Source organism: Choloepus didactylus, chromosome 1 (genome assembly GCF_015220235.1).
Source record: "Choloepus didactylus isolate mChoDid1 chromosome 1, mChoDid1.pri, whole genome shotgun sequence".
Lineage (NCBI taxonomy): Eukaryota > Metazoa > Chordata > Mammalia > Pilosa > Megalonychidae > Choloepus > Choloepus didactylus.
The window spans coordinates 121,885,251-121,908,596 of record NC_051307.1 but is presented as its reverse complement, the minus strand read 5'-3'; the positions used below and the strand labels follow the sequence as shown (position 1 = coordinate 121,908,596).

General features: G+C 37.9%; 1 protein-coding gene across 10 annotated transcripts in view; it reads right to left on the bottom strand.

The window, feature by feature from the left end:
* PLD1 (phospholipase D1) overlaps window positions 1-23,346 on the bottom strand; it is a 234,676-nt gene that overhangs the window by 87,844 nt on the left and 123,486 nt on the right. For all 10 annotated transcript variants that reach the window (XM_037840656.1, XM_037840674.1, XM_037840664.1 and 7 more), the window contains 4 exons: window positions 18,173-18,325; window positions 15,459-15,608; window positions 14,655-14,738; window positions 4,773-4,854 (listed from right to left, as the gene is read on the bottom strand). In XM_037840656.1, coding sequence (XP_037696584.1) covers window positions 4,773-4,854; window positions 14,655-14,738; window positions 15,459-15,608; window positions 18,173-18,325 — 469 coding nt within the window. The remainder of the gene's footprint in view (window positions 1-4,772; window positions 4,855-14,654; window positions 14,739-15,458; window positions 15,609-18,172; window positions 18,326-23,346) is intronic.

Below are 23,346 nucleotides of genomic sequence, written 5' to 3'. Positions count from 1 at the left end.
TTGATAAACTACTAACCACAAAGGGTAAAGTAAAAACATTCCTTGGGAATGAAGACATTTGTCTGGGTTGCAATAGCACATTTTATAAAATATGGAAAATATGTGTATAAAATGAAAGTCAAATTTAAAAAAATATGTAAGGGACCAATGTTAATTCTAAATTTCAAAAATACACTTTTTGAAACATCCAACATTTTACCAATGCCTCTTGGTGTCCCATGGGGAAATTACTTTACTTAGAGAGGAAGAAAAAAAATGTGAAAAGGGGAAGTGGGAGTAGTAGGAAAAAAGATGAGCCAGAGTCGGTATCTGCTGAGCTCAAATAACCCCAATTCCACAGAATAAGTTTCATGAGAGTAGTTTTGAAGGATTAAAGATCTGTCCTCTTTTCTAATTAGTTTCTCATCAAGGAGAGCAAACCCAACACTGTAAACAGTAGGTATTTTTAGAAGCTTTACATAAACAATATACATGTGAAGATGATAAAAAATAAAAATATTTTAGAGTTGAAATCAAAGACTTTGTTCCTTAGCCGGCTTTTTCTCTGATTGTTCAACATGCTGGGTCAAAATATTTTCTAAATGCAGCCAAATTTGTCCACAGCCTGAAAAGGGCTTTGTTTACATTATCCCAGGGATAATCACTAATTTTATCACGTATCAAGGACTTCCTCAGGGGTTGCAACATTTTAGGGAAAGGAAAAGTAAAGGACAAAAAGAAATCTTATCCTCACCATTTAAAAGCAGGCAGCTCTTTGTTGCTCAGATGTGGCCCTCTCTCTCTGGCTAAGCCAACTTGAAAGGTGAAATCACTGCCCTCCCCCCTACGTGGGATCAGACACCCAGGGAAGTGAATCTCCCTGGCAACGTGGAATATGACTCCCGGGGAGGAATGTAGACCCGGCATCGTGGGATGGAGAACATCTTCTTGACCAAAAGGGGGATGTGAAAGGAAATGAAATAAGCTTCAGTGGCAGAGAGATTCCAAAACGAGCCGAGAGATCACTCTGGTGGGCACTCTTACGCACACTTTAGACAACCTTTTTTAGGTTCTAAAGAATTGGGGTAGCTGGTGGTGGATACCTGAAACTATTAAACTACAACCCAGAACCCATGAATCTCGAAGACAGTTGTATAAAAATGTAGCTTATGAGGGGTGACAGTGGGATTGGGAATGCCATAAGGACCAAACTCCACTTTGTCTAGTTTATGGATGGATGTGTAGAAAAGTAGGGGAAGCAAACAAACAGACAAAGGTACCCAGTGTTCTTTTTTACTTCAATTGCTCTTTTTCACTCTAATTATTATTCTTGTTATTTTTGTGTGTGTGCTAATGAAGGTGTCAGGGATTGATTTAGGTGATGAATGTACAACTATGTAATGGTACTGTAAACAATCGAAAGTACAATTTGTTTTGTATGACTGCGTGGTATGTGAATATATCTCAATAAAATGATGATAAAAAAAAAAAAAAAAAAAGCAGGCAGCATTGGGATGACAGAGCACAAATGTTCCTGACTGCCCAACCCCTCTGCTTAAAGCACAGTTCTCAAGATTCACATCCCTTCCCCACCAAGCCCTTTCAGCCCTTTTAGTCTAACAACATTGATAAGATTCAATTTGATTTTCTGTGCAGTGATGTGATTATTCGCTTTCTTTGGCAAACCTGTACATCTTCTCCTTCTATGGGTCGCTGACTTTAACTCTAGAATGTGCCTTGTGTCTAGGACAGAAAGAAATTATCCTGAAGGCAATTCCCCGCTAAAGACCTACCCCTTTTTCTTAATGTTTACAGTTTGCTGTACTTGAAGATTCCTTGGGTCTAAGTCTCATCAGAAATAACACATATCTCTGAGGTTGAAATACACGCAATCAGGGTGCAGGAATACGATTACCAAAATTATGATGGAATTTATCTCACATTCAGTGCACTAAAGGCGAACTGTGGAAAACCCTGGGATGATGATTCCTTTGAGTTTTAAACAATCTGCCTTTTGATATTGTTTTATACTATTTTAAATGATAACATCTCATATAGAAGGCCAAAGAAGCAGGAAAATATCAACTAGGTTATTACCAGAGAAACAAAATACTGTATTTTTTCTTAAGAAACAAGCATTATAAGAGATGTTGCCTATATGTCGGTTATGAGGAAGAGATGCTTCCTAAATTCCTCTTAAAAAAACCTATGCAATAAGATAAAAGAAAAAAAGCATTCATTTAAATGAATCTTTTGGCCTTCTGGGACCCATTAATGTAAGGAAAAATATTATTTTTCAACCCAGTACTAGGTGAAGCTACTGTGTGGCTTTCAGAAACTAAATTATTTATGTGAAGCAGTGTTTAAAAGCATATGAAATGTCAATTTGGAATGATCTGAGTGTTAAAAATTAATAACGAAAATAATAGCATTGTATAGTTAGATTAAGGAAAAGCAATTCTTCCAAATGTATCACTGAGAAATAAATATTTAATAGCATTATTATTTCCTCAGGAAAGTTTTAAAATCATTACACACAATTTAAAAACTACAAACTTCAGGAAGTTGATGATATGGGAACAAAACACTGCAATAATATTTACATGGTTGTGATGTTCACCAGGGTTCGTGGGCCATAAAAGCAAAGAGAAGCCATGCTAATGACATAAAAGTCAACCGGACAGGCATGCCAAGGAAAATGGACAAATATCAGCTAAAATGGGGGTGCAGGGCCAGCCCTGCAGAACTTCCCTCCTGAGCCTTGCTCTGGAATTTACTGGCTTTCTGGATTTTACTTAGATGTCACCCTCACGTGAGCTAAAATTTGCCAGATTCACCTTCCCAGCAGCCATTTTGACCAGGTTACCCCTGATTATACACACACACATACACACTGGCTTGTTTTGGTTCATGAAGCCTCCATGTTTTAGTTCCAACCTGCTATTCCAGCCTCATACCCATCCTAACTCTGCAGTTGTAATCAACCTTGTTACATTACTGTGACTGACAAAGCCTTTTGCATTCCTGTCTCCTGAATGTCTCCTCAGAACATTTCCTATACCTAGAAATTTCTTCCTTCCCTTTTTAAAATGTTTGCCCCTTCAAAAGGCCCTAAATCCCTCATGTTGTGAGGTGTCTGCCAGATCATACCCGCGCAGTGATCTCCCTCCTGCCTTTGAATTTTGGCACTGTCTCTGTACCCAGTTGACACTTGTGTAGACTTTTAAACTCCTTCAGGTCAAGAATCACATCTTTTATTTATGTATATCCCCATATGATTAGCAAAGTGCCCTGTATATAGCAGGCATTCAACAAAACATGTTGATTGAAACCTAAAACAGTGAAGTCTTGGGTAAATGCTATGAGGAGAGGATTTACTAGTATGATTGAAGATTGCTAGGCAAGAATGGAAAAACTTACTAAAATGGAATCTTCAGGAGAAACAGGAAAGGTGCCATTTGACCAAGAGAAACATGGAGAAAATTACATCCCATTCAAGAGGTAGAAAGTAGCCTGGTAAGGCTAGGACCGGGACATGAGGCCTTCAACAAGCCCTTGGTGGCTGGGAATGGAACGCTACTCAATGTGGCATCTTTAGTGACTAGCATGGCGCCCAGCTTTTCGGAATCAGAATTCCCACTTTCGAGAATGAAATTCTGCTGAAGCAATGAATTAGACTAGGCATGAAAATGAGGCTGTTTGGCCAAACATCTGTCTGAAATAAAAATTACCAACTTTTTTGGCCTTCAGCATCATCAGTGAGGTCTGACTATATCTGTGGATATCTCCGGAAACCCTAAAGTAAAGGCATGGGAAAAAGACATTGAAAAAATGCATAAAAGCAGGTGGGGAGAGGAGTAGTGGAATGTAGAGGACAAGAAAGGAGAAATGAGTGAAGGCTGCAAGAAATAGAAAATACCAACCACAATTACTTAGGATCAATTCTGCTAAAATGCTTAATGAAAGAATAAAGAAAAATTAAGAGAGTTTCAAATAATAATAGTTAAAATGGTTACTACATCACAGATTTGGACATGATTAATAATAAATCTAAATATATTCTAATTTAACTCAATTTAATTTGGTGGAGGGCTACCACATAAAAATAATTCATTAGAAGTACGAATATAAAGTAGTTCTTGGTGAACTTATACTACTTCAGTTATTTACTTGTATATATTTAAAATATATTTATATATGTGAGATAGCTATCTCTCTCTCTCTATATATATATATATAACAAAATAGAACACACACAATGCTCCTGCAAAATCTATGGGGTCAATTGCATAGGAAAAAGTTCCATCCCATGAACTGTCCCAAAACTGGAACCAAACTACGACCAATTCCTAATGTTCTTTCTCTTTGATATTCTTCTCTTCCAGGTTGGCCCCATCTGACTGCAACCACTCTCCATGTGACTTTGTATTTTGCTCAAGTGACAGAATAGTGAATACAGTGAAATGTTATATTTCATCATTTAGTATTCAACAATGAAATTTTATCACACATTTTTGCCTATAAAATTAACTGCTCATAACTGACTAAAAAACACAAATTAGAGTTCCTAATGTAATCCATGCTGTGAATAAGGTTAAAATAATTACGCACTCAAAAGTAATAGAAAAAAGATATCAGAACCAAGTAAATTGGAAACAATAAGTATCATACTTTCTTCAAATGCTAATGAAAATACCATTAAGTATATTAATAAAGACCTTGAAAAATAAAAGGCATTTCTGGGGGAAAATATTTTTAAAAATTCTATCAACATTTGTTTGCAAAGTACGTACTGCCTTTCGTTTAAGAATGTAGTCCAACCTCCAACGATTTCCTTCAACCACCGGGCGTTTCAGGAAGATTTCTGGACTCAACCTGAAAACATGAAACCAAGATTTCAAATAACTAAAAAAATTATAAAGCTGTGATTGTGTCATAGGAGGCAAAGGCAGTTTCTGCCCAAATGCTATCACCATCCTCCACTGAGATAGGGCACGTAAAGTATTGGTAGAAGTCCACTTATGCTTTATACAAGAAAGGATCCTTTTTCTGTATTAAAAAAAAACCAATCTCCATTTCTCTCTCTCTCTTACAAACACACATACACACATGCAGATACTGTCGATTGCCCACCCTACGGTCATTCTCAGTCCTCTCCTTCCCTGCTGTCAGAGCTTATCTTCCATCAAAGAGTCTGAATATTCTAAATACTTGCTTTCCCAGACTCCTGTGCAGCTAGTGCATGACATGACACAATCCTGGACAATGGGGTGTATGAGGAGGTATATGTTGGGTTTATGCTAAACTTTTTCCTCTTTGATGGAGAGAGACACATGGCAGGAGAAAGCCCTCCTCTACTTCCGGCTTTGGGGAGATGTACAGGGGCCTGATGTTGGAGATGTGCAGCCATACTGAAACTCTAGGGGGAAGGCCCAGATCCCTGAAATCAGTAGACCATTGCATCAATCCTGGGATAGGCTAACTCTGGATTTCTTTTTAAGGGAGACAAATAAATCCTCATTGTTTAAGCCACCTTTAATTGAGTTTTCTGTTACCCCAAGTCAAAGACATTCGAACTGATAAACATTCACACTGATGTCCTATGCCAAGGAGAGATGTTCATGGGAACTTGGGGCTCTGAGTAGGGAAGAAGGAAGATTAGCTGATATACAAATTTTTTCCAATGCAAGGATGGACCCCTGGGCTCTTCTCCTATAGTAGTGCTACACAGCAGCTAAGAGTACATTTAAGTCACTTCTTCCCCTGAGGATGGTTCTGAAGTTAGTATCTGAGTCATATCTGTATGTGGTGTAACTCCCCTGTAATGAAGAAAATCAAACAAACAAAAACCTAACAACAAAAATCTCATGAGCTGAAATGCAAGACCTAGAGGGGCAGCAGTAGACTGTGGGGGGGGGGGCATTTTAGGCTACAGTATTGCCATGCCAAAAAGTGCTCCAAGTATGTGAAAACAGGAGGGTTTTAAGGAGCCAATGAAATTAAAAGAAATAATTTTTATGTCCTATTTCATCAGTTAAAAGAAAATAAAGAATGGCGTGTGAACATGGTGGAAACGGAAAGTTTAGAGTCATGTATGTCACCAAAAGGAAAGTAGGAGGATAAACATGGGAACTTGTTTATAAACACAGTGAATCTTGTGGTGGACAACGCCCATGATTAACTGTACAAATATAAAATTTTTTTTCAAGAACTTGAACAAATGTATGATACTATTACAAGGAGTTAATAATAGAGTGGTATGTGGGAAAAATGTACCTATTGCAAACTATGGACTGTAGTTAACAGTATTATTTTAGTACTCTTTCATCAACAGTAACAAATGTACTACACCAACACGAGGAGCCAATAATGGGGAAAGGGAAGGGATATGGGAGGATTTGGGTTTTTTTAATTTTTATTTCTTTTCTGGAGTAATGAAAATGTTCCAAAACTTATCATGGAATTGTATCCACAACTATGTGATGATACTGTGAGCTGGTGATTGTATGCTTCAGATGGTTTGTATGGTGTGTGAGCATATCTCAATAAAACTGTATTAAAAATAATAAAAAAAAAAGACTCAAAGATAAAGTACACCTAAAGGAGTCACATATTGGGTAACAGAAGTAAGTAAACAGACAAAAGGAGGGTGTGTGCAGTATAAATACTTGTAAATTTAGAGTGGAAAATGGACTCAAAGATGATCTATGTCCTAATCAAAAAAATGCAGCTATTAATAGGAAAAGCTCTAAGAAGAATTAAAAAGGGTTTTAAAGCAGAAAAGTGCACCACTGTGCATGCTAGTTTCCTGAAGACGAGAGCTAACTAAAAACATATACATGTTGGCAATTTTTTGATGTACACATTAATTATGGACTCAGAGTATTTACATTTTGGTGTTAATTTTAATGCTATTCTGCAATTAAGTCTTCTTCATCCCTTACTTTATTAACCCAGAAGCATTGTGTACCCTGTATGCAGAACATTCTACTAGATACTTCAGAGGATCTTAAGAAAGCTCTTAAGAAGAGCCCTCAATCTTGAGGATAATCCATAAAAAGATGAAAGATGGTGATTCATGCTATAAAATAGGTTTAAACAATGGAAGCATGACAAAAAGAAAGCAGCTATGATTCACCAAGCATCATTCTGTCAGGATCTTCACTAGGCAATTCTTAATCAGCAAATTTCAAAAGAATTGAATAAGACTTCATTTCATTAAGTCTAGGACACCAATGATTGTAAGATGCATCATTATTTTATTGAGAGAAAAAAATGCTGACAATTACAACTGTAAGATGTTTTGGTGTATGGTGCATCCCAATTTTAGATAAGTACCTATAAAAATGATGTAACTGTTAGAAAAATTTATAGTTTTAAATGCTCATATGAAAAAGACAAAAAGTTTAAAATCAATGGCCAGAAATTCAATTTTAAGAAGATAGAAAAAGAAGAGCAAATTAAAACCAAAGTAAGAGGAAGAAAGGGAATAATAAAGATAAGAGTGGAGCTCAATGAAATTAAAAACAAAAATAGAGAAAACCCAATGAACCAGCTCTTAGGAAAGATCAATGAAATCAATAAACTTTTAACTAGACTACAAAGAAAAAGAGAGTAGCACAAATTAGCAATAAGAAAAAAAGTGAACGAAAGATAGGAAATCACTACAGGCCTACAGACATTAAAATAAAACAGTAAACTGATAATAAGGGAATATTATAAATAACTTTATTCCAATAAATACAATAATTTATTTTAGATGGAAAAATTTCTTGAAAGAAGTTACCAAAATGGAAACAAGAAACTGAAATTCTAAATAACTGTACATGCATTTAAAAATTTAATTACTAATTTAAAACTTTCCCACAAAGGAAACTACAGACCTAGATGATTTCACAGGGGAATTCCATCAAATATTTAAGGAAGAAATAATGCCAATCATACCCAAACTCTTTCAGGAAGCAAAAGAGTAGGGAACACTTACTAACTCATTTAATGAGACCAGCATTATCCTGATGCCAAAATCAAACAAAACATTACAAGAAAACTATGGACAATATTCCTTATGAACACAGAAGTAAAAACATTTGACAAATTCAAAACCCAGGCCCAATAAAAACTCTCAACAAGTTATAAACAGAAAAAACTTCCTCAATGTAACAAAGGGCATCTATGAAAAAACAATTTCTAACATCATATTTCATAGTAGAAGACTGATTGCTTTTCTCCAAAGATAGGAATAAGGCAAGAGAATGTCAATTCTCTCCACTCTTATGCAACATTTTATTGGTGATGCTAGCCAGTGCAATAAGGCAATAAATATATTATAAAGGAAAAAGTAAAATTGCTTTCTTTATTCATAGATCATACATGATCATCTATGGAGAAAATCCTAAGGAATCTCCAAAAATCTGCTAGCACTAATACGTGAATTTAGCAAGGTCACAGAATATAAAGTCAATATACAAAAATCTATTGTATTTCAACATGCTGGCAGTGAACAATTGGAAAATAAATTTAAAATCAACCATTTACAGTCACATCAAAACACATGAATGACTCAGTGATAAATTGAGCAAAATATGTGCAAGACCTGTAGACAGAAAACTATAAAACATTGCTGAGACATACTGAAGATCTAAATAAATGGAGAGATATATAGTGTCCATGAATTGTAAGACTCAATACTGAGGAAAAAGAACAGAATTTGAAGTACAACCTAATAGCAGTGATTTTATCATTTTTGTCCCTTTTGGTCCCTTAGCTTGGAGGGAAATCCTGGAAATGGACATTGGGGCAGAGAGGACTCCAGGAGAAGTTCTCCAGTTCAGGCCCAAGGAGAAAGAATGGGGTCAGTTTGCAACAGTAAGGGTGGATTTGGTGCCCTATACACCAAAAACTCTGAGGGAGCCGAGCTTTCCTCTCTGATTGGGAGAACTGTGGTCCCAAGAGAGGCTTGTGAGCACCCACTGCTTGCTCCTGACCCAGTTGTCACCACAGAAAGTACATGGTGGAGCAGGGTAAAAAAGATCTAAATTTCCATCTAGAGGACTAAAAAGGAAGAACACAGAGAACTGGAAAGTAGTGGGGAGATCATGGAGAGGGAGAAGCTCAGGAAAGTAACCCTATAAAGTTGTTTATGAACTCCTGGGCTCCCTCCTAAGCTGCCCATGTATGGATTTGATCTTAAACAGCATCCCAAAGAGTTTGAGAACTGCACTAAAAAATTGACCACTGCCCAAGTCCTATGCTGACCACCAGGTGGTGAATATGTGAGAAAGGTCTGAAGGGCAACGCAAAGTCTTTGAGAACAAAACTGACATTAAAACTACATCTTTTGAAGTCTGGTCAGAACTTTCTGCCTGAACACAACTGAGTCAATTGGGTTGTTAAAGCAAAAAAGCAACATTCTCTGTAAGACTTAGATAAGACTCAGTGTTTTATAACATAATATTAAAAATGCCCAGAATTTAATTTAAAATTACTTTAACATACAAAGAACCAGAAAAATCTTGACTTTCAAGGGAAAAAGACAATCTGTTGCCAATACCAAGATCTCAATGATGCTGGAATTAGATACTTTTTTTCTTTGTCAGATATTCTAAAAATGTTCCAACAAGAACACTGAAATGAATGGAAAAACAGAAAGTCTTAGCTAAGAAATACAAGCTGTAAAGAAGAAGAACCAAATAGAAATTTTCAAAGTGAAAAATAAAATTACCTGGAAAAAAACAAAGCAATACAAAAACACCTCGCTGAATAGGCTCAATACCGGAATGGAGATGACAGAGAAAAGAAATCGATGAACTTGAAGACAGACAAATTGAAAGTACCCAATCTGAACAACAAAGAGAAAAAAGACTGAAGCCTCAGAGACCTGTAAAAAAATACTAAAGGATCTAATATTTTCTCTTTCTAAGAGGAGAAAGAGGGAAGTTCAGAAAATATGCCTAAGAATCAATGACTGAAAATTTCTCAAATTTGGCTAGAGACTGAAAATTTCTCAAATTTGGCTAGAGACATAAACCTTCAGATTCAAGAAGCTCAGCAAACCTCAAACGGGATAAACCTAAACAGCATAATCAAACTGCTGAAAACTAAAGACAGATTAAAAAATATCAAAAGCATTTGGAAGAAAAGCAAGCCATTCCATAAAGGGGATAATGATTCAAATGACTGCTGATTTCTCATCTGAACCATGGGGGCCAGGATGATGTGGGAACAGCAACTTGTAACTAGAATGTATAAAGACCTCTTACTACTCAATAATAAGAAAACAACCCAATAAAAAAAGAGGACAAAAGATTTAAACATATATTTCCAAAAAAGAAATGTCCAAACCCACATGAAAATATGTTCAACATGATAAGATGTTGGCTAACACAATTAAAACCACAATGAGATACAACTATTATGCACACTTTGGAATAGCTAACGTTATAAAAGACAGACAATACCAAGTGCTAGCAATGATGTAGAGGAACCAGAACTCTCAGACATTGCTGGTAGGAATGTAAGATGGTACAACTACTTTGGAAAACAGATTGACAGTTTCTTGAGAAGTTAAATAGATATTTACCTCTTAATATTGATAAAATGTAGTAAGTCAAACTTCTAAGACAGGGGTCAGCAAACCATTGCCCATGAGCCAAATCTGGCCCATGGTCTCTTTTGGTATAGTCCATGAGCTAAGTATAGTTTTTACATTTTTAAAAGATTGTTAAAAAAAAAAAATCAAAAAGAATAAGCTTCAAAAGTCACAAAGAACTTGCAAAGCCTGAAATGTTTACTATCTGGCCTTTTACGGAAAAACTTTGCCAACCCTTGTTCTAAGCCAGGCTTTCAAACTTTTGGCATCATAACACACAGAAAGAAATATATTATATATCTGACCCCAATACTCTCCTCCCCTTCCACCACCCCTCTTCAACTGAAATAAAGCTTTCACAAAATAGTAACCTTTACTACAATTCAGGTTACATCCTTCCTTTTTCTTCTATTCCCTTCCTTTCCTTTTCTTCATCCATCCTATTATTTTAAGAAAGGCTGGTCACAACCTACTAAATTATTTTAGTAAATAATACCAAAAAGCCACAATCCACAATTTGAAAAACACTTATTAGTGTAATATTATTACATTAAAATCAACTTAAAGAAATACCTTTTAAATGAATCCTCTTACCTAGAATAGTCTTGGCTTGTGAGCCAGTCAGTAATGAAATGATTTTTCTTTTCCTTTTTTTTTTTACGTTATAACCTTTGTCTCCAACCCAATTTCTTACTTCTCTTCTCTGTTTCTCTTCCTTTCCAAACTCCTGCCTTTAAAAATCTCTGTTCACCGTTTTTCTTCTTTGTTCTCCTGTTTTCCCAATCCTGCCTATTTCAGACCTGTTTAGAGCACGTACTTGGTGCAGAAGCTGCAGATCCAACCTGGGCAGAGACTCAACACACTTGCTTGACACATCTCCCCTGCTGCCCGGTGGTAATCAGAATCACCATCTTAAGAGGAAAGCTGAGCTAAGCTACACTCTCTGCATTTGTCCCAAGGCACATGGCAATACAGCAGTGGAGCTGCAAGCCACATCTTGGGATCCTAGCTCATTTTAGCACCCAGCCCAGTGAACACTGGATAGTTAGTTCATAGCTGGCATGAAACAGCACCAAACACAGAAAGACTCACAAGTCTTCTATTGGTTGATCTGGATAAACAAGTTAAAAATACTCACTAATTCAACATCTAGCTAGGATTTATTCTTCACTGTAGTTTTTCAGATTAAGGTGGCTGTTTAAAGTTTAACGAACCACTCTCTTTTAACTTGACAGTCTACCTCAGAATTCACCTCTTTAGAAAATTCCTCTTGGCCAAATCTACCCAAATCTGATTACTACTTTATCCAGCACACTTAATCAATTCCATCTGCACTCAAAAGAGTCTTAGAGCTAAAAGGGATCTCAGATATCAGGCAGTGCCCCCACTTGCTGAGGGAAAGCTCCAGGATATGTGGGCTCTAGAGCAGACACAACTGGATCAAACCCAGCATGAGCACATGCCAACTTCGTGACCTTGGTCACTTTCCTAAACTGCCTCATTGAGTCTCACTTTTCTCATCTATGAAACAGTCCCCGGCCTCTAGAAAAAATTCAGTAAATAGTAACTATTATTGTTAATGTTGTTTCCACTATGCCTTGGAAAAAATTCATCTTTTACATTGTTACCAGAATGGTCTCTTTTAGAAAACAAATTTGATTACAACTCCCAAGCTTACAAATCTTCAGTGATCTCCAGTGTTCACAGGATTAAGTCCAAACTCCTTGGAAGCTCAGCAAGTGACCTTTACAACTTAGCCCTATCTTTTGATGTCATCTCCACCTACAGTTCCAACAGACCCTATGCTTAAGCAATATACAATCTCTGCCATCCTCCAGAAATGCTGTAGGCCCTTTCACCCTTGTATGCCTTGGTCCTGGCGACCCCTCTGCCTAAAAATGCCCATTTGCCTATCTTCACCAGCTACCTCCCAGCCCAGCATTCTCTTTGTGAAGCTTCCGCAGCTGCTGCAGGCTCTGTTGCTGCCCCGTCCTCTGCTCCCTCTGTGCCTTCTATGTTGGGCCTCATTATTGAGTTTTCCCCAATCCTTGTTTTATGCGTGGCATCCTGACTATATTGTTCCAGAGTAGAGATGATTCTCATTCATCTTTATATCCAAACAGCCTGGCTCAGTACCTGACACAGTGAACACCTGACCCAGAGTACGTGCTCATTAAAAAGGTCGGCAAAGAGCGAGTGAATAAATTAACAAACGAATCGATGGATGGTTGAATGAATTCATGAACGAACAGAACTAAACAGGCCATTTCTCATTTCGCTCTATCTGCCCTTGTTGCCTACTAATTGTTTTAGAAGCATATTAATAGTTCTCACTTAAGTACATGATGTTTCTTGAATTAGATTAGGAGGTTCTTTAAGGTGAGGGTATCCCCTAACTATGCTTTCCACTCTCTCAGATCCAGACACGTCAGGGTTTGGTCAAGTTTCTGAATGCTTCTTTTTGCAATGCATTGTGCACGACAAGGGTTTTCTTCACTTGTTATGAGGGAAGTGACTGCAAAGGTCATATTTCAGGAGGCATGTTGTAACAAGATGTTATCCTAGTGAAAACATTCAGGGTTCCATCTCTTCAGATATTTAAATGAGTGTGTTTTAGTGTTCAGAAGCTTCAAGAGAGATATTGTTTTCTTGCATAAAGTATGAAAACCTGCACTGAATGGAAAAACTGTTTTTCAGTCTCCTTCATGTCTTTGCCAAACTTTCAGAAATATTTTTAAAAGGAACAAGGTATTATGTTAGGTTTGAATTTATTCCCATACATGTTTACAAAACATTCAACAGAGGATTAAGCTCCTGAGTATGAAACACTTTTCTTTCCTGGTAACTGAGTGAAGAGACAAATGTGGCAATAATTCAATGGCCAGGATTAAGCTCCTCCACAAACGTGAGAATGAGCAGGTGCACAGACATGATGACCATCACATACCTTGTGCATTGGCTCTAGATCAGTGATTCTCAACCAAAGGAGATTTTGCCACCAGGGGACATTTGGCAATGAAGGCAATCTGGGTTGTCACAACTGGGAGGCTGCTACTGGAATCAAGTGAGTAGAGACTAGGGATGCTGGTAAACATCCTACAATGCACAGGACAGTCCCCAACAACAACGAATTATCTAGTCAAAATGCCAGTATTTCTGCAGTTGAGAAACCCTGTTCTAGAATTTCAAATTTCCACATCACTGAAGGAAAACAGTAGAGGAAGATAGGTTCACATTCCTATTACTCTCCCCTGTCCCCTAAATCTAGAATTCGAAGGGAATGTTATAATGTTATTTCCACAGTTCACATACAAGGGACCATTTGAAAAGAAACAGGATGAAGAAAAACAATGTACACTGCAGGCAACTGGTTTCTTAGAAGGAAAACACATTTTAGACATTTTCATTTCCATTATAGCCAATTTTGGCATCTGAGATGGGTTTTAGCTGTCCAGGCAAATGGGAAATTGGAACTGAAGTCATATTACAAAGCCTATGTCAATTCCAGGAAGAAAATGTCCCAAGAGCTAAATAAGTTTAACTCTGAGACTCCTGGCAACTTTAGGAAGCATCACAACCCACACAGACTTTCAAGGGGTCAGAAAGTTGAAACCTGATGTATAGCCAGAAAAGCTGTCCAGACCTAGTCATAACAGATGACTTCTTAACAGTAACAGGCAAGTGGAAGTATTTCAACATCAGAGGGCCACAATTCAGAATTCGGTGTTACAGACACACTGAAGTGAGGAAAGGTGCCCAGGGAAGATAATTTCCCATAGCCTTCTACAACTGTATTTGCATTGCAATGTGATCTTTACTAAAATGAATATCTGGGTGCCTCCTTCCAAATGGAAAGACAAAAGCAAAAACTGTTCAAGCTAAATATTTTAAGAATATATTTGGATGCCAAGTTTTTTGAAAAGACCTTTGACTAGAGTCCATTACAGCTAATTGGTTGAGACTTTGGCCAAACCATCTGTGGGTACTGCCAGTTTTCATAAGTATGATTCTTGAATAGCACTACGCTGTTGTCAAAATGTCCAAACACAGAGCTCTCCAGACAAAATTCCCATGGACAAATACTAACCACCAATCTGTGATAAAAATCTCCTCTTTTGCCTCTTCTATTGCATCTGCCACATCTTCAAAATATCCCTTGGCATTAACATACCTGAAAGACAAGTTTTGTTTTGTTTTACAAAAAAAAAAAAAAAAGAATACAAACATATTCTATGGTAAAGCAAAACATGGAAGTCACTGCTTAGAGTTTCTACTTAACCACTAGTTTTCTTTGTGAAATTGGAAGACAAATACCTGTCATCTGCTATCTATGAAGGACAGTAAGTAGACAAAAGTTAGCAATCTCATTCTTTTCTGCTTAGAGCACTACACATTAATTGGACCTTAGCATCATTGTAAGGCCAAAAGAATTCTCCCCGCTAAGCTCACACATGGGCTGCTCTTCTGAGATTTAAAAGAGCCTAGTCTCCAATCCAGGAATAGGGAAACATATTAAATCTGATTTTTAAGACAGGCAATATCTTCCAAGTAAATTCTCCTTGCCATATTATGACTAATGACTTAAGTAAACCTTCTATTTGCATCATTAAAAAAGTGTGTGAAGTTAGCAAGTCCCTGTAACCTTTAAAAATGAGACTTCAAAATTTAAAAACTAACTATCTAAAGCTAACTATGAAAAAACTTAAAAACAAAAATTGGAAAACTAATATGCTCAGGTAGTCTTATAACTGCCACAAAAAGAGAGGTTTCTTTGTTAAAATAAAGCACATTACATTTTCACAATTTTGAAAACTGGTTCCAAGTGAATTTAGACCACTGTAATTTTAGATGCTATGACTAACTCAGCAGTCTTAGAGGAAAAAGATCTTACCATTTGGCTAAAGTGTTCTCTTGGATAGCAGCATACGACCCAAATCGATGCTCTTTGAGAAAGTTGGGGCCATGTTTCTGGATGAATTCTTCTATAGCCCCTCCCCACCATCGAGCATGTCTATAACTGTTGCATTTTAAAATAAGTGTCCTTCAAAGAAAAGCAAAGTGTGGAAAAATACGGTCACCCTGTGTTCTACTTTTAAAACAAATTTAAGGATTAAACACGTTCTGTTTTGGTACTGCAGAAAACATAAGTTGAAAATTTTAGACAAACAGTATTTTACTTATATCAAAAAAAGCAGGCTTCCAAAAAGATTTTGGTACAATATCTGAATACATTTGGCATATCAAAAATAAATTTTCAGGTTAGTTATTCACTTATTCACTTGTGTAAATATTCATAAAGGTACTTACTGTAGACCTAAAGTTGTGAAAGGCTGTGAGGGGGATAAGGAAAGAGGCATAAGGCAAGATCCTACTTCTAGATGTTGGTTAGAAAGTTGTTCACTCCTACAGAGAACATTTCCCTTTCTGCTACCTAGTACTCATTCCTTTGCCTTCTGGAAACATCATCCTACTTGTGCTTCCATACTTTGAGTCCACCACATCCAAGCAAAATGGCATGTTCCATCACCCTGATGCCAGAGACCGGTTTGGAGGTGATCATGTGATACAATGCTATCCAGTAAGTCAGGAATCCCAGGATCTTCCACTGAATTTGGTGTGAGTGTATGGGACAGTCATCTTGTGGAACAGCCTGAGGATGGAACAGATCCACAGAAGAAGGCAGAGCTGAGAAGCACAAGGAAAATGTACTGCAGTGACTTAGTCTGAGTGTCTGAATCAGCCAGGCTGGAAGCCAATGCAACTGCTTAATTCTGTCTCTGGTATAAACCAGTCTGCATAGGCTTTTTCTGTCATTAACAACCAAGCTATCCTAAACTGCTACAGTTAAAAGTGCTGAAAAAATTCAGGACATGTGATTACAAAATATTATTAGATGTCAAATGCCAGAATTGGTGACTAATGCCAACGAGTTAGAATGAGTTACCGAAATTTGAAGTTCAGAGAAAAATTAAATGTTGGAGCCAGCTATCTCCCTGTACTTTAGGCACTTCCACCCCAATATGAGAAGAGGACTGTGAGGCAGGAGGAAGAATGCAACGAACCTGATGAGAAGCAGGTGAGGGGCTATGTTCACAGATGCTAAAATAATTCTTTAAAGGTTTGGGGTGCCCAATCTGCTCACCTCAATATGTCAGAGATTGATGCTCAGCTCTTGTCTGAAAAGCATCAAACCATGAGAGTGCCTGATGCAGCGGCAGTGTGGGGACAGAAGCAGTACGGCCATGGAAGAGCTGAGAAGGAAACATCTCCCATCGGGTGTGGCAAGGAGGCATGAGTTGGCTGGGCAGGGGTGCGAAGCATGAAAGGTGCCTGGACTTGAGCCATGCTACCTCCAAAAACCGGTTCTGAGAAGAGGATTTGTGTAAGAGATAAGAAACAAGTGGAGACCTTCACAGGATGTGGGTCAGAGATAAGGAAGACTAAGAAAAAAAAAAAAAACTACTCCAAATATGGAGACAGGAGGAGCAAAGGTGAAGGGGCAAGGAAAAAAGGTGTGAGAAGCCCACAAAACCTGAGAGGCTGCATTAGGGAGGGGTAGCAAATAAAGTCAGAGAGATAAAGGGCCTTAGATTAGAAACGGAGGAATCTGGACTTGTTTGATAAAATGGTGGGGAGCGCTTTTACCAGGAAGGAAGCTGATGAAATGTTCATTTGGGTGGATTCCTCTGACAGAGATGTAGAGTGGGTGAGGGTAGGCAATGGAGATAAGGCCACCAAGAAAGTAACTGCTAACAGAGAGCAATGAAAATTGTGGTGTGGCCTCTGCTGCCCTCCAGAAAACAGGAAGCAGTACCAGGAAGAAGGTCTAATGACAGAGCTACTACATTTCCAATAACTAGCCTGACCTTCTGTTTGCTAGAGAAGTTCAGGAATTTCAGTAGTAACTTTTTACAAACACACACACACACACACATATACACATGTGCACAAACATCTATATATATATATAGCAGTAATATGTCTATGTACATAAATGTGTAAAGACAGAAATACATATTCATATACCTGAGGCTGAATTATAGAGACATATGCATTTATACAGAGAGAAAGACACACATACATGGTACAATTACTATCTTCCAGAAGGAAACATGCATAAAAACACACACACTCATGCTCACTGATAAAATCTATCCAAATGTTCACTTGAGTATCCTTTCAAGATATGGTTCTTAAAATCTATGTATAAACAGAATTTTTATAAATCAAATCACTTTTAAAATGTTTATTAATTAAAGGATATGAGTACATAAAGCAAAACTTTTTCTTAAAAATGTGAACCATCACCCCTAAATTTTGTTTGATAAAACGACATTACTAAGTAGTTAATTTTGTTAAAATGGGCACACATCTTCACATGGGGTCATTTACTTTGACTCTCTTGCAAACGGGATATTCTATTCTTAAAAAAGCATATACAAAAGAGAAAGAATTTTCATTACTTTGGATGGAAAACAAGTTCTAAATAACAAATTTTTGACATGTAAATTGTTTTACCTCCTTCTTCACTTAAAGTTGGAAGAAAAACTTTAATGTTTTTAAGGGATTTTAGCAGACATCTTTAAAAACACTTGACATTTCTACCTTGAGAGATTATCAATTCGGAGTCCGTATTTGGTCTCAGTCTCCTTCTTCCCCACCTTAATTCTGAATGCTTTATCCACCAGCAGGACGAAGGCAATAGCTCCAGTGTCTGGTCTCATGTACAGTAAAAACGAATCTTTCACTATTAACCACCTGTAAGAAGGTAGTAAGTATTTTTTAAGTTGCACTGAATTACTGAAACAAAAAGAACAAATTATGCTGACAAGTCTTACATGAACACCACAGCAGACTCAAGATATAATTTCATTTTTTTTACATGGGGGATTTATTTTTAAAAATCATTGTGAAAAAGAAAACAAACAAAAATCTTTTCACTGGGTTTTTCTAAGAAGTTCTGGCACCAAAGAACTCAAAATAATTCATCAGCTCATTAAATACTAAGGACAAAAACCTGGAAGAACATCCTTGGAACTAGCAAGTAGCATCACAGGATGCACAGCAGGAGCCCCAGTTGTCAGATGAGTGCAGTGGGTTGGTGTTTGCTGACCAAAGGTGCCATGAAAGAGGCAAATAAGTCTATTAGTAAGGAAAGCCCTCTTAAAAAAAACCCAGCAAGTGTCCAATATCCAACATACTTTGTTGTTCATCTCAATTTATTTGTGCTTTAAGGACATTGAATAAATGATGCTCAATAGGACATGAATTCCCCAAAGTATTTCCATTCAATTCCATACATGTTTAAGAAAAGTACAATAAATTGGGAGTTAGGGGGGAGGAGGAAGTGGCATTAAAATATATGAGATATGCAAGTATGCTCTCAAAGGAGTTCACTAGGCTAGTGAAGGGAGATGTTCCGGGGAGCAGACAATGATACTTCTAGGCAGAAGGGATAGGTACTAGAAGAGAAAAGCAAAAAGGGATGGATGCTAGGAAGAGGGAGCCCTTAGTTCAGACCAGGAGGGAGAGCCAGTGTCAGTCTCCCAAAGAGGAGGTACCTGTGCAAGGCCAGGAAGGATCCCCAGGAAAGCCCAGTGCTGGGAGGGGGTCAGGGTGGTCATCCACACTGAGGGAAGAGGTAGCAAGGGTGCAGAGATGTGCAAATGCTGCGTGTTGGGAGGACAGTGTGGCGTAGCTGGGGTCTCAGGTAGTGGAGTAAGAGAAGAGTGGGGGAAATGGGCAAAGGCTACATTGAGGAGCGAATGGAGGCTGTGATCAGGAGGCTGACTTTATATCCTGGACCATAAACTTGCCCCATCATCAGAATGTCCTGGGATGCTTGTTAAAAATAACAGATTCCCATATATAAGTGAATGTGGTTAAAGGGGAAATATTACACCGTATATATCTTACTAGAATAAAAATTAAAAGATAAAACAGGACTGTATGACACTGTGAACACTATTGTAAATGATGGACTATCATTAATAGTACAATTATTAGAATGTTCTTTCATGAATTAAATGTACCCCACTAGTGCAAGGTGTTAATAATAGGGTGGTATATTGGGGGAAAATAGACCCTAATGTAAACTATGGACTATAGTTAATAGTACAATTATAGTATTCTTTCATCAATTGTAACAAAGGTATCACACTAATGCAGAGTGTTATAATGGGGTTGAGGTATATGGGAACACTGTATTTTTTATATGATATTTCTATAAACCTACAATTTCTCTAATGAAAAAAAATGTTTTTAAGGTCACAGATTTCCAGCAATCCCACTACTAGGTATATACCCAAAAGAACTGAAAGCAGGGGCTTGAACAGATATTTGCACACCGATGTTCATAGCCGCAACATTCACAGTTGCCCAAAGATGGAAGCAACCCAAGTGCCCATCAACCAATGAATGGATAAATAAAATGTGTATATACACACAATGGAATATTATTCAGCTGTAAAAAGGAATGGAGTCCTGATACATGCAACAACATGGATGAACCCTGAAGCCAGACACAAAAGGACAAATATTGTATGATCTCACTGATTTGAAACAATTAGAATAAGCAAATTCAGAGTCAGAATCTAGAAATTAGGTTACCAGAGGATGGGGTGGGGCTTGAGAATGGGAATTTAATACTACTTAAAATGTATAAGCTTTCTACTTGGAATGATGGAAATGTTTTAGTAATGAATGGTGGTGACTGTAGCACAGCACTGTGAGTGCAATTAACAATACTGAACTATCTGAATGTGGCTAAAAGGGGAATTGTTGGATTGTCTATATGGTAACAGAATAAAATTTTTTAAAAAAAGTCCATGGAACTGCACTACACAAACATTGAACCCTGAGTTAAACCATGGACTATAGGTAATGGTACAATTATAAAAATGTGCTATCATCTGTGTTTTTAAACAAAAACACCAAACTGCTTATTAAATAAGGTAATTCTCATGACCTGGCAAGTCAATAAGAGAATAATATCATTGGAGCTATGTTTTAGAAAGAAAGATAGGAAGGAGTAACAGGGATGTAGTGTGGCAGGTTAGCAAGCGGCTGAGATAACATGGAACAGCTCTTCTCACGCTTTAAAGTGCACCGGCATCACCTGAGGATCCGGTTAAAAGGCAGATTCTGATTCACCAGGTCTGGGGCAGGGCCTGAGATTCTGCATCTCTAACAAGCTCACAGTGATGCCATTGTTAGGACAACGATTGGAGTAGTGAGGATGGAGACAACAGGCATGGCATTGACAACAGGAAGAGCAGAAGAGAAGAAATGGGACTGATTTACAATGAATACCAAATGTAACTTATCATACTGCATATGACACAATATATTCATATCTACTGCAATTGTACAGTGATCAAATGAAGCAGTAGATAACCAAATAAAGTAACAATGGGCATAATAGCGCATATTGAAATAAAGCACTTTAGGTGATTCCACATTATAGAATAGGTAAGATCAGAACACACGAACATAAACTAAGCAATATTGTAAATGAACTGTGGGAACTCACTAATAAAAGAAATCTATGATACATTGTTAGTGAATGCTAACCACATTATATTTTAGTGGCTTTATAATTTGGGATTTAATATAAACAAATCTCCATGGTTTCCCACATAGTTTCATTTCATTTATTTGGTTTTTTTTTTTTAAATAAGAGCCTGCCTCCTTCCCAATAAAAGGTGGGGGTAGAGGTGGGTTTAGGATAAGTACATAAAGGATATACAAGTGATATTGTTAATAAAGGGAAAACACCAAGGTCACAAAAAAGCAAATACCTCACCACAAAGGCTATATAATCACAGTGATGGTAAACCAATGCAGGGCTGAGCTTCCTAAATTAAAGAAATAAAGGGTTTTTTCTTTTTTTTCTTCTTTTCTTTTTTGCTGGGGCTTAATTCCAAAGGCAATTTCTCATTTGGGACCTAACATAAGGCAACTGAACAATATAATGGATAGTATTCTCAATAGCAATTTTCAGTAAATGCATAAATCATACATTTTTAAAGAATTCTTATAACAATCCTCAATCTAAACACCAAGGTCATGGTTTCAAAGGGTAACTCGATGATTCTGATGGGGCTGAATTTATGCCTCTAGACATGTAACTGCCTGTTGATAAAACTCGGTTGAAGTTAAAAAAAAAAAGAAAGTGGATGGATCACATATCTGATAAAATTCCCTCTTTAGCTGCAGTTCCTTCTCCCCGTTTGGATTTTGATGCAAGCTAGAAAGCAGACAGTGTGGCAAGGGCCCAAGCGCTGGTATGCTTTATTGCTGACTGGGAAAGTAGCCTCAGGCTTTGAAAACTGCAGCTGGCAGGGCTGACAGTCTGAAAAGAAAGTCAAACAGCTGAGACTTATGACTTTGCTTGCCTGGAAATCGAGGGTACCTGAGTGGCACCAGAGTCAGCTCGGGACCAGAGCTCCACACCAGAGACAAGGGTGTGGAATGACAATGGGGTAACCAGCTTCCACCGTTCGTGTTTGTTTTGGTTTGCGAAAGCTGTCAGAAGGAATATACCAAAAATGGGTTGGCTTTTTCAATGGGGTTTTATTAGGCTACAAATTTACAGTTGTAAGTCTGAAAATGTCCAAATTAAGGCATCAAGAGGAAGATATCTTCTCTGAGGAAAAGCTGCTGGCATCTGGGGTTCCTCTGTCACATGGGAAGGTACATAGCAACGTTTGCTGATCCTTCCCTCCTGGTTCTGGTTTCAATGGCTGTCTCCAAATGTCTCTGAGCATTTTTCTCTAAGCTCTCAGTATCTCAGACACTGTCTTTTATCCTCTTCACAAAGGACTCCAGTAAAGGATTAAGACCCACCTTGAATGGGCTGGGTCACAACTCGATTCAAATAGCCTAACCAGAAGGTCCCACCCACAATAGGTCTGCCCCTACAAGAATGGATTAAAAGAACACGGTCTTTCTGGGGTGCACAACAGATTCAAACCAGCACAGTTTTAGAAAACAAATCTCTGAAATGGTCCTGAGAGCACAGGGCCAGAGCTGCAAAACATGCCCTAAGGAATAGGCCACCAGGTCCTTGCACAAGGATACCCTGCTGAAGGAGGACTCTTGCAGGCTGCATCACCCTGCAGTAATAGGGCACTTTCCTCCAATTCGCACAGAGGCACCCTGTAAGCTATACACAGCCCTGCTCAGCAACTGGAACAAGATGGCTGGATGTATCACAGGGCCATGGGCGGCCCTGCTCAACTCCTGGAGGTGCCTGTCACGTCATCTCCTGTGTCAATGGTTCTCCCCGCCCCCCATCCCCAGTTGTGGCAGCCTGGAAGTATGGAGTTGGTTAGCATCAACAGCTGGATTTTGAAAACTGAATGCAAAAGATAATGGTTTCAGTTTTGACAATGATGAGTTGTTCTTTTTAACAGTCTAACGATATCATGGTAAATAGCCTCCTGGCTTCTATTGAAAACTCTCCGTTAATTATGCTATTCGGATTTCTTCCCTTTCTCTCTTTTGCCAATAGATTTTTTTTCTGTAACAGGTGAACGTGTATCAAGAAAGGAATCCTTCATCCAGCCTTCTGGGAGTCAGCTCGGGCTACACCATGGTTAAGGGGCCCACAGCTCCCTGGGCTCAAATTCCAGCCTGGCTACTTGTCTGATTGTGTGTCCTTGAGCAGCTGAGCCTGAAGTCCAAATCTATAAAATGAGGATAACAGAAATGCCTAGCTCATAAGTTTTTGTGAAGATTAAAATGATTCATGTAAATTGCTTATTGGTACCTAGTAA